Source organism: Erpetoichthys calabaricus, chromosome 7, assembly GCF_900747795.2.
Source record: "Erpetoichthys calabaricus chromosome 7, fErpCal1.3, whole genome shotgun sequence".
Lineage (NCBI taxonomy): Eukaryota > Metazoa > Chordata > Cladistia > Polypteriformes > Polypteridae > Erpetoichthys > Erpetoichthys calabaricus.
In genome coordinates this window covers 177,510,684-177,529,155 of record NC_041400.2, presented here as the reverse complement: position 1 = coordinate 177,529,155, position 18,472 = coordinate 177,510,684, and the positions used below count along the sequence as shown (strand labels likewise).

At 39.4% G+C, this 18,472-nt stretch overlaps 1 protein-coding gene across 4 annotated transcripts in view; it reads left to right on the top strand.

Annotated features, from left to right (window-relative positions):
• Window positions 1–10,547, top strand: part of pias2 (protein inhibitor of activated STAT, 2) — a 42,735-nt gene extending 32,188 nt beyond the window's left edge. For all 4 annotated transcript variants that reach the window (XM_028805758.2, XM_028805756.2, XM_028805757.2 and 1 more), the window contains 5 exons: window positions 301–434; window positions 705–894; window positions 1,037–1,173; window positions 5,338–5,375; window positions 8,460–10,547. In XM_028805758.2, coding sequence (XP_028661591.1) covers window positions 301–434; window positions 705–894; window positions 1,037–1,173; window positions 5,338–5,375; window positions 8,460–8,645 — 685 coding nt within the window. In that variant the 3' untranslated portion in view covers window positions 8,646–10,547. The remainder of the gene's footprint in view (window positions 1–300; window positions 435–704; window positions 895–1,036; window positions 1,174–5,337; window positions 5,376–8,459) is intronic.
• Window positions 10,548–18,472: the final 7,925 nt, after the last annotated feature.

The window sequence follows — 18,472 nt, the reverse complement described above, 5'->3', positions numbered from 1 at the left end:
AAGTATGTGCATATTACAAAACTAAATATTTCAGAAGCATATTTAATATTAAATGGAACCAGTTGAAGCAAACATCATTCAATAACTCCCTCTTCCTTATTAATGTTTCTGTTACTTGCTGTAGTGTATAAAATAATACATATTCAAATAAAGTCAATTTGAGAAGTTATAAAGATGTTTAGTGATAGTTACTTTGTTAATCCCAGATATCTGTACAATTTAGTTGATGTTCCTTTTTACAGTTCATGATTGAAAATACTTCCTAAAATACACATCCTTTTTTGTACTCCAAAACATTAGACTTTTTATGGAGATTCTTAATGCCTGTTCAGACGCTGATGAAATTAAATTCCAGGAAGATGGGACCTGGTGTCCTATGAAACCTAAAAAAGAACCACTCAAGATTTCAAGCCCAGACAGTATGAAAGTTGAAGGCAAGTCTTTTGTTTTATTATTATTATTTTTTTTAAATAAGAGTTGTATTTTTAGATTAACTGTAAAATCATTAATCCACTAGTTCACACATTTTATTTGAGGGCACAAAACTCAGTAAATATTTAATTGCCATAAATAATAGTGTTTATTTTCAATGTATACCGGATACTTGAATATTGTACACTTTTTTTTTCCTTTTTGAGAAGCAAGCATCAGGTTGCAAATCAGCCCATTCTTGTTCTATATTAATTATTCTACGAAACTTTCAGGTTCTTGTGTTGTCAGCAGATTATCTCCATTAACGTCTCCAAGTGAAACAAGTAATGTGAAAAAAGCAGATGTGATTGACCTGACAGTTGAGAGTTCAGAGGAAGAGGATGAAGCAGATCATGTAGAACAGCCTCCTCTTAAGAAGCAATGTTTTTACATGACCAGACCAGAGGACTGCCATAACAAGGGGTTAGTACCAATGAAATAGAGTAGTACAGCTGCCTTTAAAGTTTTAAATGGGAGTAGTATATGTCTGTAACCTTTGAAATGTAACTGTTTAAAAAGAAACTTGCGATTTTGCTCTGACTCATTTTTCTCCCTGCCCCACCAGGATTTTGAATTACCAACCTCCAATTATGCGGTTGCCAAACATGCAAACAGTTGATACCTCCTTTTTGGCATCTTCACTTCCCGACTATGCAGTTCCTTTCCATCGTACATTACCATTAATGCATTCGGATATACAGGGTAGGAAATCTTGGTTTTAAATATATTTTTAATTTTGGATTTTTTTTAATGTATAATTTTTCTGACATGCTTGTTTTTTGTGTTCTGTGTTAGTGAGTCCATAGAAAAGGGCAGAATTTTAAATATTTTTCCCAAATATTTATTAGATTTTTTTTTTATTTCATTAAAGAAAATAACAGCAAGTAATAGACCACCATTCAAATCAAACTGCACTACTTTGTAGCTATACGGCCCAGTGCATATTTAAACAAAGGTAGCATGACCAGTGACATAATGAGCTGATTGAATCAAACCGATGAACTAAAACAACAGCAGGTTTAGAAGGAATCAAACTGAGCAAAGGATGGTTAAACTAAAAGATGAGGGTGTGGCATGTATGTTTGTTTAACCTTGAAATTATCAGTTCATAAACCATCTGTTTTATCGTGGTATTTGCCTCTACTTACCTTTTACCTGTTTTCCTCAAGGGTAAGTGTACTCGTCAAGTTCGTTATCGGATTGGTCTACTCTTGCCCTAACCACGCTGATTAACCTTTAGCACTTTACAATACAATACAATACAGTTTATTTTTGTATAGCCCAAAATCACACAGGAAGTGCCGCAATGGGCTTTAACAAGCCCTGCCTCTTGACAGTCCCCCAGCCTTGACTCTCTAAGAAGACAAGGAAAAACTCCCAAAAAAACCTAGTAGGGAAAAATGGAAGAAACCTTGGGAAAGGCAGTTCAAAGAGAGACCCCCTTCCAGGTAGGTTGGGCGTGCAGTGGGTGTCAAAAGAAGGGGGTCAATACAGTACAATACACAGAACAGAACAAATCCTCAATTAAAAAATAAAAATTTTTTTAGACGTACGGAGCAGAACTTAACAGTAGATGATATCACATAATAAGATTTGGATAATTTTAGACTCCTGGAGACCTCATCCATCAAGCTGCCTCCCCCATTTGGCCATTCCATGGCTGAAACAGTGCTGGGCCAGCCAATCCGATGAAAGGACCCCTCTTTCTCACGATTCCTGCGATCCTCCATCAGGGATGACTTTAACTTAGGCAGGCAAAACAACTTGGCAGGTGGGCCGTGGCACCAAGTGCCACATTTGAGTACCGAGAAGAAAAACAGAATAGGTGAGGGTTAGTATCCAATTCTAACTATCATGTTACTTATGTTTTAGTGCTAATGACTAACAACAGAGATACAGTCTGTACAGTTAATCAGCAGCTCTAGTCAGGATATGCTAAACTGAAGTAGTGAGTCTTCAGCCAGGATTTAAAAGCTGAGACCGAAAGGGCATCTCTTATAGAAGTAAGGAAGACCATTCCACAGTTTAGGGGACCTGTAACTAAAAGCTTGACCTCCCATTGTTACTTTATTAATCCTTGGAACCATAAGCAGACCAGCATCTTGAGATCTTAATGTGTGCTCTGGTTTGTAAGTCATGATAAACCACACAAGTGCTTTAGGTAAAGCACAGCCTGTCACTCAGCACTTCAACAGATTTACTTATTATCGGCACAAACAACATATGATGTTTTAATGATATCTCAGACCTAAATATTACTTTTGGACTACAAGAATACATTTAAACATACAAAGGCTCAGCACTCTTGACTATAGGCCATTTATCAGCCAAGAATACCTTCTTTATGTACTGTTCCCTACTATTGAGTGGAGCTCTCACTCTCAGCCCTAATAAACCTTGCAGCACAGAGGTAATGGCAAATCTCTGGCAGCACTAGGTTTTCAAAGAAATCTAACTTATTTCAGTCACTCCATAGACATTAAGACAAAGCATAGAAAGTTAAAAGCTGCATGGTATTTATTACAAGAATAATAATAATACCACTGGAACAAAGAATACTAGAAAATAGGTACTGATAGGAAAGTCTTAATATATATAGTCTTTAGAAAAAGCTTTCGAAAAAAAATAAAGATGACAAGGATGAATGTCCCAGGGCGGCGTTTGATTTAGCAATCAACATTCATGAAAATCCTGTTAACTGACAATCGGATGAAAACTGGTCATACGTGTCTTTGTTGTCTTCTCTGACGTCACTCTGCCATCGTCGCTTTTTCCTCTTCTTCTTCTTTGCTTTCAAATGAGGTATATCTATCTATCTATCTATCTATCTATCTATCTATCTATCTATCTATATATATATATATATATATATATATATATATATATATATATATATATATAAAATTCACTAAGTCCATGGCAAGCAAGACGCATGCAAGTCAGAGCCACGCCCGCCAACAATTCACTAAGCAACTGACCATGGCATGCAAGACAGAGACCATGGGATACACATGACAGAGCCACGCCCGCCAACTCTAAGACCATTGGGTACGCACGACAGAGCCCCGCCCGCCAACTCTAACCCTCCTCCCGAGTCCACCCTTGCTCTCGAGGCACGCAACACCTCACCAAACACTGCCTCAGTCGCTTTCATCTCTGCTACAGTCCACATGCACCTCTGAGCCACGTTGACTTTTCATTGTTCTTTTCGGTTTTATTTCTAATCCCGTTCAACAACTATGTGGCGACATCGACTTCTCAACTGTGACTCCGGAACAACTTGGTACGCGAGCTATATTAAGCGTCACCAACGAAGACTCGCTACACCTTAATGAACAGGTACTGAAACTTATCCCTACCAAAGAAGTAACTTTCACCAGCGTTGATTCCATCGTCACAGACGATCCCGCACATCAACTTTCATTCCCTGAAGAATTTCTTAGCAGAAATTTAAAATTGGTTTAGTCGTCATGCTTCTCAGAAACCTCATGCCAGCAAGAAGTCTCTGTAAAGGCACTAGACTGAATGTTACCAGCATTCACCGCAATGTACTAGAGTGTAAAACAATCGCAGCTGCTACCTCACAAACTGTCCGTATTCCCCGGATTTCCCTGACCCCATCAGATTCAAATTTGCCTTTTACACGTAGACAATTTCCTGTTAGATTGGCCTTTGCAATGACAATTAATAAGGCGCAGGGACAAACTTTCAAAAAGATATGCCTGTATCTGCCAAAACCAGTTTTCAGTCACGGACCATTGTATGTTGCTCTCTCCAGAGTTCCATCTTTTCATTCACTCAGTCGTATCCTCAAACCTACCCCATTTGGACAACGGTGTCTTTCAGGAAGTGTTCACCCATCAATAAATAATTATGCAGCGTATGCTACGCCGCGGGTTGGCTAGTTTATTATAAAGTTTCATGCTGTGATTTCACAAAATATGAATGTTCCATGTACCTGATTGGCTAGCTATCAATATGATGGATGAATTTTGCTCAAATTCTTTAATCTATCTTTTCCCAGATAATAAAGTTTTTTGATATTGCCTCATGTCCTCCTTTCCCAGGCTGTAAATCAAATTGTTGTCCCAGATGTCCATCCATAAAGTAATCAATAGCCTGAGGCATATCCCAGTCTTCCTTTCCCAGGCTGTAATACAAATTTAGCACTTGAATACTTATGTACATGTGCTTTCTCAATTTTTTTTTTATTTTTAATAAATTTGCAAAAACCTCAAGTAAACTTTTTTCATGTTGTCATTATGGGGTGTTGTGTGTAGAATTCTGAGGAAAAAAATGAATTTAATCCATTTTGGAATAAGGCTGTAACATAACAAAATGTGGAAAAAGTGATGTGCTGTGAATACTTTCCGGATGCTCTGTAAATAATAACTATCCTGGTGTTAATTTTAGTTCAATTTTCTGTTGAATGCTTGTTAATGTCCAACTCGAACTACACACTTGTTTACTGCTCAGACCACATTGGTGGATGGAGATGCAAAAAATCCTTCTGCAAGCAAGTTTACTTCATGAAAGGAAGTGCGTTATTCATTTTTCATCCATGTCAAATATACAGATTTTCTCACATCCTCGCCAAGGTTGTTCAGATCCATAATTTAAAGAAAATTTTGTCTGCTTGTCTTGCTTAGCAGTTTACACAGGGAACTAAAGAGTTGTACAAGCACAGTTTGACATTCCTTTTCCAGCATAGGTTTGCTGTGGGATCCTAGGCTGTTGTGTTAAGAATTGGTGCTGTGTGCAAATATCTATTCAAATGCTAAGAGATTTGTCTTCTTAGTTGTTCATATGTTGGTGTTTTTTACTGCTTCAGCACTAAAAATAAATTCTAAAAACCCTCTCTTATAGGTCTGGATTTCCTTTCACTAATTCAAGGAGAGTCTCAGGTAAGCAGCCTCTTAAATATGTAACTAGATAACTAAATTACATAAGCAACTACAGTAGGCACCGATTTATTACTCCATTTGGCAGTATGCATACTTTAATTGCTGTTATGGAGTAGCACAAGCAAATACTTGATTCTCAGCGGCCTTGTTTTCAGGGTGCTGTGTAGCACTTTTGAAATGCCGCTTAGCTCCTGTCATGCTGCTTACTCTCCCACTCGCAGCAGATTTGAAATGCCACACAGCTGTCCTCCTGAAACTCCATGGGGGTCGACGCTCATTGTTCACGTGTTGAGGCATTGCGGTTTTCGTAATATCACATGCAAAGTTCATTGTTCATTTTTTGATGCTTCCAGATGATTGATTGATACTTCATGGGATAAAGCTCATGTAGTGCAGTGGGACTAATGAAACCTGTCACAGAAGGAAAGTACCATCTCATCTATTATTAACACTTATTTGTCAGGTTAAAAATAAAAAGAGGGAACATTGGCCATAAGTATTAAAGGCCTCAACTCGGTCAGCTGTAAATTAAGCACATGACTGGTTGAGAGTTGTAATACAAATGTCAGGTGTTCTGTTAGTAGTTTGCAATGTCCCAAACCCATGGTTTTATAACAGTATTTTACCAAAAATGCATTTCCAGAAAGTCATCTCATGTATGACATTAAAGTATTCACTCAAACAAAATCAGGCTTTTGAACCAATTCCCATTAGAGTAGTTTCTAGTTGGGGTTTACTGCATTTTGTCTGTCTGTATGTATTAATTTATTTGAGCAAGTAAAAAGTGAAGAGGAAAAATTAATTCATGAACTAAGTCTTTCACCTATCTCATTTTTCTTCTGCCTAATATACTAATCATTCTGTAAAATATCTGCTGGCAGCTCTCAGTTACGCTTTCAGAACTTTCTATTCAAAATGAAGCAGTGCCTCAGATGGTAATGGCCAATACATATGCCAATACAAAATTTCACATACTATTGCCGTATTAATGACTATTCCAACCCAGAACTTCATGAGCACAAGATTGGAGGAAAAACATAATCTTTTCTAGGCAGTTTATTTTTGCTACCAAGATGTTTAAAATGTTAGTGAAATGAGTTCTAGATACAAACTGAGGATGCCATTCACATAATGCTGTTATTCAAGAGTTAAGTTTCTAATTTACCCTTTAAAAATCTTTTCACTTTTATTTAGATTGTAAAAGGAAGACTTGTACAACTAATATTGCTCTCTTTTGTTCATAACATGTGTATTAACAGTAAATTTGACCACAGAACAAATGGTGCCTTAGCCTATTTGGTCAGAAACAGCCTCAGATTCTTTTGGATATTGGGATTGCGGGCAGAACTGTGGTACACTGGTAGCACTGCTGCCTTGCACCAAGAAGACTGAGTTTCACATCCTGGGTGCTTCTTGTATGGAGATTGCATGTTCTCTGGATGGATTTTCTCTGGCTGGTCTGGTTTCCTCCAACAGTCCAGAGACTGTGCAGGTTAGGTGAATTGGCATTGTTCAAGTGACCTGTTTTAGTTTGGGAAAATGGTTCCAAGGTTTTAAGAGAAAATAAGCAGGCAGGAATCAGAGAGGAAAGGTCCAATACTTCAATTGTGTTTACTTGTTCAAATATAATATCAGTTACATACAATATAATAGCAATATACATGCAGATATAGGAATTGTACTATTGACTTACAGTAATATATATATATATAAATTATACTATTGACTTACAGTAATACAGATATATGAATTATACTATACTTACAGTAATATCAAAAGACCCAGAGCCATCATCCTAGACCAGTAGACTGAGGGAGCCCGCGTGTCAGTCTCGTCAGAGGATCAACTCGTGAGCCTGGTCCAATACCGGGCGGTGTGCACATTCCCCACGGTTGAGCTTCCGAAGAAACTGAGGGCGGAACCTTCCCTTATATACTAATTGAGTGTCCTTACCCAAAATGGCTTACGTGTAAGCAGTGTATACAGAAGTGATCAGTTTCAGCACACACCCTTCCACGGGACGCAGTATTGTTTTTCTTCTACTTGGCCCTCACTGAGATGGTGCCTAGTATCAGAAGACACACAATAACAAGCGTTGCTTGCAATGAAGCCCCTTGAAGTGAAAAACAAGTACATGGCCTTGACTGTATTCCCATAACATTCTGAAACTCTTTATGAGAAGCAAGTTTTTGCACATTCTTTCGCTATCATCCCAAACATTCCAATCTTTGTAGCTGGTTTTGCACTGAAGCGACCAACCAACCCCCCCCTCCTCCTTCTCCTTTATTTCATCCCTTCTCCTGTTACAGAGAAAACCTTTTTTATTACATGACCCAAGTGCGTTTTCACCATGCAATGCACTGATGCCCTGTTTAGTGGTTGTTCTTCCCGTGAACCCAATGCTTGCTGAAATAGGCTCTAGCTTCCCAACGACCCTGCTCAGAATAATAATAAGGATATTCGTGCCAGACAGTACTGGTTTTTATATAACTATAGAAGAAAAAAATGTCAGTTTTCTATTTTCATTGTCATAATCTCTTTTATTTTCTCTACATTGGATCCCAATGGAACTAACTGGGTATCGTAAACCTCCTGCAGCACTGCACCTTAGGCCATGCCATGAGAACTGCTCAGTTAGACCTTCTTTCTGTTCCTTGTACGCCAGACCTAAGACATGTAGGGATTGCACATTCCAGTCCATTGCTCCAAGGTTTTAGAATAGTCTTACAGTGACGTTGAGACCAGTATAGTCTACTGTACTGTTTAAGTGTCACCTTAAGACACATCTGTTCAAACAGGCATTTCGGTAGTTTTGCCATCTGTGAGTGACTTTTACATTATTATTGTATTTGTTTTATTTTCATCACTTTATTTTCATCAACTTTTGTCTGTGATAGACGTATTATAAGTTAAATTTTTACTTATTTTGAAAACCATCAAGCCTCACATTTGCCAGCCATGAACCTTTACTCTTCAGTGATTCCAAATTTCATCTCCACAATAGACTATTGCTTGGCAATATAGTATATATGCTTAACCATTTGTTGCTATTTTTAATTAATAAGGATGTCTATTTTCTTGTAGCCTTATTGCTCCCCACTGTTCCTGGATACCCTCCCTAGTGTATTACAGACAGCTGCTACGAGTGCTGGCATAATATCAACTCCATATGAAAGCAGCAATCTTGGCAACAATGCAAACAGGAGTGAAGCTGGAGTTATAACTGGTGGTATGGGAACAAGTATTACAGACATTATTTCTTTGGATTAGAGACCATTTCCCAAACATCTGGATAGTTTTGACCCGTCTGGTAGTGAAAATCTGCCCCTCAATCTTAAGATGCAGCTGCTCAGTTTCATATTTTTTACAGTTCATTTCAGCATCGATGCTATGAGAAACTTTGGAAACAGAAGAACAATAACAAAACACAGCACCACAGAATGGTGTGCTGTTGAAGCAAATGGGGAATTATTTAATTTTCCATTCTCAAGAACTAAAATTTGGGGTTTTTTTTTTGTGCAATTGACAAATCTGAATAACTTCTTTGGAAATGTATTATGGTGCTCCTTTTCAGTACTCAAATTCAGTGTACTGTCAAAAGCAGTAAGAGAACCTTTTATGTAATTGCTACAGTTTGTTATAAGGATCTCGTATCTGTTGAAATGAAAAGGAATCCTGTTTAAATTTTGGAGATTAAAGAAGACGTTTTTTTCTGACAAATATTAGATTCTCGAAGATAATCAAGCATCATGTAATATTTCAAGATTGTCCTATCAGCACAACACGGTCATCTGCAGAAAAATATGCTCTACACAATCTGAAGGACAGTTGCTTATTGCAACAGATAATCTGTGTTGAAGAGAATGTGAAAATAATAAAAATACTGCAGTTATTGTTCAGTGATACAGTTTGAACTTCATTTTAGAGCTGATGCTGAACTGCCAGACTTTCTTTCTGGTAAGTTTGTAAAATCATTTAAAAACGAAGGATCATGTTTGCTGGCCTGCCGTCGGCAACTGAGGACATTTATTAACCTTTGACGATCATTGACTTTGTTTCAGATTTGTGTTGTGATGTTTGCTGGTCAGGTAATGCATTTGTATTCAGACAGTCGGTGTCCTTTCAACATTTTTATAGTCCTTGCTTCTCCTTGTTTATAACGAGTTTATCTTTTCTGTTCCCACTAACAGCACAAAGACCACTTTTTGAAAAAATGTACATTGACAACTTAAAGGACTACTCCCAGTTTTTATTGACGATGTAATATGGAACAGGCCATTATGTAGAGGGTTAGAAGCCGATATAATGCGCTGAAATGTACTTTCTAGGTAAGATAAAAATACTGGGAAGCATTCGTTGACTTGCACAGTTTTAACTCATTAAGTCATAACATTAATTAATATCTAAATAATTCAGACAATAATAATGTCTTTATATGTATCTGACATATCTTGTATCAGATTTAATATTTTTGTTTTTAAATATTTCAAAAATTATTTAAGTTTGTGATTTTTCGGTTTAAACTATTTGTATTTGCCTTTGACTACTGCTGATGTTCGTTATGAAGTGCTCATTGAGCGACAACAGCAGAGCCAGTAATTTGCATAGCACTGTAATTTTTTTAAGATGTTTTTGTTTCCGCATTATTAAATCAAGCCAAACAGTTAATTCTTTCAATTCTAAACTGTAAAAATAGTAATAATGGTTCAGTGTTCCATTTGATTTTTACATCTTGCAAAAGCCATTAAATTACAATCAAAGTTATCTTCTGTTAGAAACAATGTGCACTATATATTTTTGTAACTGTTCATTCAACTGCAAGTACAGTATATCTGTTGAACTATTTTTTACAGTATTTTTGTTATGTATAATACACATTTTTTAAATGTATATTAATATTTGGTTAACTTTTTTTATATTGTAAATGCAAATTTCCCATTACTGGTCAAAGCGAATTGGTGTTTTGAGAGTATATAAAGTATAATTAACTTCAGCATACACACTTCAAAATTTAATTCAGTCTGTAGTTGGGTACATTTTGAAATGTATATTCTGTTAAATGTAAATATATCTGTATATATTCTGTATGTGTGTATTTTTGTGTATATAAATATAAATAAAAAATTGGGGGTTAGTTTCCTGCTATTGGGAATCCCCCTTTTTTCTGTATAATTCTGTTCATTACTGTGTAGGCTGGTAAACGAAAGAAACGTTTTGAAATGTGCAGTGGCACATACAAAATTGAGCAGGAGATGTGTCCTACAAGGAGTGTTAGAGCTAGTTTACCAAGGGTCTCATTTATAAACATTCATTTGGATTTGACCGTGAAATTATGCATACTCCAAAAAAAAAATGCATGCATTAAAAAAAAAAAAACAAATCTGATTTAATAAAACCTGGCATATTCCCATTTCTACCTAATTTACCTTTATGAATGACAATCATCTTGTAAATGTGTGTATGTGAATACCCATCAAATGCCGCCCTGTTGACACCCTGAAACAACTGTATGTGGACAGTGCTAATCAGCCTTGTTCATATACGCACAAGACAATGTGCAGCATTGTATCGCCTCTCCTCTGGGGGTCTGAGAATGGCATAAGTGAGGTGCCTGAGTCTGAGCGGGTAGCCACTGTTACCTGACACTTGTGATGGCATGATTGCTGTTACAATGACTTGTACAAGCGATATGAAGATCTGAGGGTTCAGACAGTTACCTTACCAACAAGCCAGCCATCACATGCAGCTCTGTAAGCAAATTGCCTGCCGACGCTAATTTGCCTCAAAATAAATGAGTTATGCATTGACCCGGGTCACACTCCTACAACGTTTGTCAGTCTCATTTTTGCCACCACAGATGACTTGTGCGTTAATGCAGTCTCACTGCTTGCTGTTTATAAAAGCAGCTTTATTCTACCTAGGTGCCCTTATTGCAATATGAGTGCAATAAATTACATTTGGTAAACCGGACACTGCTGCAAATTGCTTTTTTATGTTGGCAAAAACATGTTTTGTGTATTTGCACCCACACCATACAGAAACTGAATGTAGTACGTTGCTGGTTGGTTAATGTCTTCCAGTATTGTGGACACGAAGGATTTGAAGCTTGGCTGAGATATTCTTCTCCTGTTGGCCAGCTCCCTATGAAGTGACAACAGGTAGTCGATATAAGTCGATAAAAGTTACTTAGTGCAAATACACAGCATTGGCCTTCTTCAAAGGGAACTAAAATACCATATGTACGTCATATTCATCACTTATGACGTTTAATATGTTTGCCACATCAACATAACTTAATAATAATGGCTCGGTGGTATGAATTATTATGCACGTGAGCTGGCTGTACTGAATTTCCCTGCTTGACCAAGGATGTAATCATTTCCCACTTTCTCTGAAATGTTGGTGCACAGATGTGGCAGAGTTGCCATATTTTCACAAACTTTTTTGTCAAGTTTTCTTTTTTAAATGCCAACTTTTGCATGCAAAGTTATAGTGGCATGTAAAAGTTCGAGCACTCTTGTTTAAAATGTCTGTTACTGTAAATAGTGAGCAGAAGATAATGATGACACATTTCACAGGTACGAAATGCTAAAAAATGAAAAGTCACAGAAGCAAAAGTTTGGGCACCCAGCGTGGTCAGTACTTAGTGAGACCCCCTCGCAGCTTGTAAACACTTTTTGTAGCCAGCTAAGTGTCTCATTTTTTTATTTGGGGTATTTTTGCCCATTTGTCTCACATCTCACATTTTTACTTCCTACATGTAACGTACAGCGAGATTCACTCCAAAGAGGCCCCAAATATCTTGTTGTAACTCCCGTTAGGATGAAGCAGTCTTAACTAAAAAAATACACTATATACCTTGACGTATGTGTAATTGATTGCATTACATGCGATGCAGGAAGTGGTTTCCATTTTCTGCCAGACACATTTCAACGTGGCGCTCCATGTTCTTGAACGTATCGGCAAGCATCTTGGGGGGAATAGCAGCAATTTCACGTTGGATGTTTTCCTTCAAATCTTCCACAGTGCGAAGCTTGTTCTGATAGACTTTTCCTTTCAGCATATCCCAAAGGATGAAGTCTGGTGGTGGCCAAAGTCCCTTTGAGATTACCCAGTTGCCAAAGAAGGACTCGGTTTCTGCCATGCTCCTTGCTGATGAGTGACAAGTTGCTCCTCCTTGCTGGAAGTAACCTTCTGTTAACTCACGATCATTCAGTTGATTCTGACATCACTGAATTGGTCACCTAATAGGTTTGCACCATGAAGACGCACTGCTCAATACTGTACACCACCATCCTGATGAGAAGTCGAGTGACTGAGTGGAGGGGTACGGGTGATATGCACCCAGAAGTTGCAAATGGAGGTTAAACATTGCGATGGCTGTCCAGCGCCTACCTCATCGCTCCAGTTCAGGGGCATCCTGGCTTGTTTGAAGATCCATATACTGAGGAGCACATTGCGTGTTGTTTCGTTCAGATTGCTTCAGAGTTATTACAGAATATTCAGGGCTTCTTTCAAGTGAATCTTCCTGTACTTTACCCCATTCATCTTTGCAAAAGACTTCTAATGCTGCAAGATACTTGGGCCGTCTTGCATGCCATGCTCTTTTGAGATCACTCCACTGACCTTGAATAATGATTAGGTCCGGTGACTCCACTGTAAAACCGGCAGCTTGTGCTTCTTGAGGTAGATTTTGAGGTGTGTTTCGGCTCATTTTCTTGTTGTAGGACCCATCCCCTTTTTAACTTCAACTTTTTTTTCCAGATGTTGTGATGTTTGCTTCCAGAATTTGCTGGTATTTATTTGAATCCATTCTTCCCTATACCAGTGACATGTTTCCAGTGCCACTGGTTGTGGTGTGTAGCCGTGTGCTACTGCTTAAATGAATAATAAACCAAAACAAAGAAATCTTTCTGTCCACACCCTGGGGATTATTGCCAACACTGCAGGTCCACAAGGAGAAAATGTCCAGTCATCCCTGTTTTAATTATGATAACAGTCCAAACAAAATGTGTGCTCAGTGGCGCTAGATAAACAAAAGTCAGGGGTTTAGCGTGAGGAACCTTTTCTCAGCTTGGTAAAGTCTGTGATAGTCATGGTGGGAAGAAGCTCCATTCTGCGCTACACTCTCATAATGAATGAAGCCTCCTTCTGGGGACCATGGGGTATGTAACAGGGCGATCATAGGAAGGTGGAGTTAGTTGCCCTCACTGGATATCTTCCTGGCACTGTGGAGTGTAAACCAGAGGACGTGGTTAGCGGCAGCAGGCCCAAATCCAATCCCCAAAGGGTGGAAGTTTGTACCTCAGAAGGGCCTGGAGGAAGATCCATTGACCCATGTGTGTGACAGTGTGCATGTGTACAGTATGTGAGTGCATCTTGTTACAGAGGTATAGGAGCACTATACAAGAATGCATTGAATTGTATTAGAACACAGAGTGTGATGTGTGACAGGCACAATGGTGAGACCCATAGCCGAATCTCCAGATGTTTCTCCCATAGTTTATGTGTGGACGTGTTGTCAGCCTAAAGGGGCCACTTTAGAGGTGATACTAGTAACTGTCTCTTGTTCATGCAGATTCACTTTGTACAGCACAGCATCCAGAAGATCAGACCATATCGGATAAGAGTGACTTTGGGGTGCAGGTCACTCGAATGGCTCCCTGCAGCAACACATGTTAAGTGTGAATCCTTACTGCTTACCTAGTGCATAGTCAGTGGGTCTGCACTTACACAGCTGGCAGGTTTGCTTTTGTTTTTTTTCTCCTTAGCTAATGTACCAGTTCTTCCACAAAATGATTGGTGTTAACATATGGATTTAATTTATTTACATTGCAAAATCCCACAAAAAAACCTGGGAGAGGGGGAAACAAATTTGATCTTATTTCACACACAACCCCACAAAGGGCTGTTGATAAAATTATTTAGAAGGCGTTACAAATTTCCATGTCCATTTCAGCATCTCTGCCTCAAGACCACAATGGAAGTGATGAGCCTGTCACATTTTAATGTACGAGAGACCTTCAAAACGTTTCCACTTTGTTTTTGAAATAGTTTTTAAAAAAAAAAAAAGGGTATCACTATTCTACATAGTCACCTTCCTTTGCAATGCAATTTTCCCAGCATTGTACCAACTTTTTAATGCCATCAGCAAAACATGTTTTTGGTTGAGCGCTTAGCCACTGATGCACCACTGCTTGCTTTCTTCATTCCTCCTGGTTGTGGCTATAGCTGGATGTCCAGAGCGCTCTGCATCTTTCACACTCGTACGGCCATTTTCGAACATTTCAATCCACTCATAGATAGATAGATAGATAGATAGATACTTTATTAATCCCAATGGGAAATTCACAAATTCACTCATAGACAACTCTACAAGAGAGAACTTTATCCCCTTACTGAGCACACAAAGCGTATGACAGAACGCTGTTCCTCTTTAGTGCAATTTAAAGTTTCACAGCCATCTTCACCACAGGGTGATAACTCTTAATACTAAACTGCAAGGGCAGCTGGCTTGCCACACAGAATGAGTCACATGACACTCTCAGACACAACCAATTACTACTGCTCCCGCCTTCACCGTTTCCAACGAAAAATATAAAAGTATGAAAACTTTTTGAACGAATCTCGTATTAGCGACTTGTATTATCGTGATATTTTCCCTCTTACTTGCCCTTTACCATGGGTTAAGTGTACATATCAGGTTCGCTACGGGATTGGTCTACTGTCGCACCTCAAGATTATCAGACACGTACAGTACTGTGCAAAAGTTTTAGGCAGGTGTGAAAAAATGCTGTAAACAAAGAATGCTTTCAAAAATGGAAGTGTTAATCATTTATTTTCATCAATCAACAAAATGCAGTGAATGAACAAAAGAGAAATCTAAATCAAATGAATATTTGGTGTGACCACCCTTTGCCTTCAAAACAGCATCAATTCTTCTAGGTACACTTGCACACAGTTTTTGAAGGAACTCGGCTGGTAGGTTGTTCCAAACATCTTGGAGAACTAACCACAGATCTTCTGTGGATGTAGGCTTCCTCACATCCTTCTGTTTCGTCATGTAATCCCTGACACACTCGATGATGTTGAAATCAGGGCTCTGTGGTGGCCATACCATCACTTCCAGGACTTCTTGTTCTTCTTTACGCTGAAGATAGTTCTTAATGACTGGCTATATATTTGGGGTCGTTGTCCTGCTGCAGAATAAATTTGGGGCCAATCATACGCCTCCCTGATGGTATTGCATGATGGATAAGTATCTGCCTGTATTTCTCAGCATTGAGAACACCATTAATCCTGACCAAATCTCCAACTCCATTTGCAGAAATGCAGCCCCAAACGTTCAAGGAACCTCCACCATGCTTCACTGTTGCCTGCAGACACTCATTATTGTACCGCTCTCCAGCCCTTCAACGAACAAACTGCCTTTTGCTACAGCCAAATATTTAAACTTTTGACTCATCAGTCCAGAGCACCTGCTGCCATTTTTCTGCACCCCAGTCCCTATGTTTTCGTGCAAACTTGAGTCGCTTGGCCTTGTTTCCACGTCGGAGGTATGGCTTTTTGGCTACAACTCTTCCATGAAGACCACTTCTGGCCAGACTTCTCCGGACAGTAGATGGGTGTACCTGGGTCCCACAGGTTTCTGCCAGTTCTGAGCTGATAGCACTGCTGGACATCTTCCGATTTCGAAGGGTAATAAGCTTGATGTGTCTTTCATCTGCTGCACTAAGTTTCCTTGGCCGACCACTGATCCTCAACGTTGCTCGTTTCTTTGTGCTTCTTCAAAAGAGCTTGAACAGCACATCTTGAAACCCCAGTCTGCTTTGAAATCTTTGTATGGGAGAGACCTTGCTGATGCAGTATGCAGACCTTGTGTCTTGTTGCTGTGCTCAATCTTGCCATGACATGAAACTGTCTTCCACAACCTCACCTTGGTAGCAGAGTTTGGCTGTTCCTCGCCCAGTTTTAAGCCTCCTACATAGCTGTTTCTGTTTCAGTTAATGACTGTGTTTCAACCTACGTGTGACATTGATGATCATTAGCACCTGTTTGGTATCATTGGTGGATCAGACACCTGACTAGAATCCTACAAAATCCCTGACTGTGTGCAAGTGTACCTATAAGAATTGATGCTGGTTTGAAGGCAAAAGGTAGTAACACCAAATATTAATTTGATTTAGATTTTTCTTTTGTTCGCTCACTTTGCATTTTGTAAATTGATAACAATAAACAATCATTATTTATATTTCTGAAAGCATTCTTTGTTTACAGCATTTTTTCACACCTGCCTAAAACTTTTGCACAGTACTGTACATAGATATATGCATACACAAACTCAACAGTGTGCTATGAATGACACACACACAGCTGGTTAGTCTCTAGCACTTTAAACCACACAAGTCTCTCTATCTATTATAAAAAAAAATCCTGGGAGAGAAAGATGGGAGACAAGACGTGATCTTCACATTAAGATCAAAGAAGACACTTAAAAGACCCGCGAAACAAAAGAGAATGGCCATGGAGCGTCTCGCGGGGACCTTAAACTTGAGACTTTGTGCCAGGAGATTGACCCAGGACTGTCTCACGATGACATAGAACATGAGATTCTTGCAGGACACACTCTACTTACAACCAATATCAAATAAGACAACGGGCAGCAAAACACTCAGTCATGTAAAGGCTTTGAACACACACAGATCCAGGGTCTCAAGCGCATATAAAGCGTATAAGGACAATACGTTATAAATGAAATGTCGACGACTAAGTGAAGAAGAAAGCAGCCCGGAGAAAAGAGACTAAAAAGCGTTGGAGAGAAAAAAGAGCAAAAAAAGAAAAGAATAATCTAAGTGCACATTCAGAAAATAAGGAAAGTAATTGTCAGCCCGGAACAAGTGGAACTGACAAAAAGCACGTCCAATTGGGCTCAGAATTAAAAGACAGAGAGCAAAAGACAAAGTAGAATTTCATAAAGACGTTCACAAGCGTTGGCACTATACACATGCAAAGCATCCATCCATTGTCTCCCGCTTATCCGAGGTCGGGTCGCGGGGGCAGCAGCTTGAGCAGAGATGCCCAGACTTCCCCCTCCCCGGCCACTTCTTCTAGCTCTTCCGGGAGAATCCCAAGGCGTTCCCAGGCCAGTCGAGAGACATAGTCCCTCCAGCGTGTCCTGGGTCTTCCCCGGGGCCTCCTCCCGGTTGGACGTGCCTGGAACACCTCACCAGGGAGGCGTCCAGGAGGCATCCTGATCAGATGCCCGAGCCACCTCATCTGACTCCTCTCGATGCGGAGGAGCAGCGGCTCTACTCTGAGCCCCTCCCGGATGACTGAGCTTCTCACCCTATCTTTAAGGGAAAGCCCAGACACCCTGCGGAGGAAACTCATTTCAGCCGCTTGTATTCGCGATCTCGTTCTTTCGGTCACTACCCATAGCTCATGACCATAGGTGAGGGTAGGAACATAGATCGACTGGTAAATTGAGAGCTTCGCCTTGCGGCTCAGCTCCTTTTTCACCACGACAGACCGATGCAACGCCCGCATTACTGCGGATGCCGCACCGATCCGCCTGTCGATCTCATGCTCCATTCTTCCCTCACTCGTGAACAAGACCCCGAGATACTTGAACTCCTCCACTTGGGGCAGGATCTCGCTACCAACCCTGAGAGGGCACTCCACCCTTTTCCGGTTGAGGACCATGGTCTCGGATTTGGAGGTGCTGATTCTCATTATGAAAGCAGTGGAATTCAAAAGGCTCAAAAAAAAAAAGGCACAATACACATGTGGAGAAAATTAAAGAATATGAAAGTAGGAAAATTAGAAAGTATAAAAAAAGAATGTAAAGATCGCAGTAGCGCAAACAAACGGAAATTATTACTCGAAAAATGGAAAATAATCACCACGGGCCAGGTGTCAGGACAAAGCGAGGTCAAAAATAAAAGACAGAGTAGAAAACAAAGTAAAACTTCATAAAGAGGTTAAAAAACAAGGGGGCCAAACACATGCAGAGCAGGTTAGAGATAATGAAAACTGGAATTCAAAAGACTCAAAAAAAAAAAAAAAACATAGGCGTGATACACATGCTGAGCAAGATA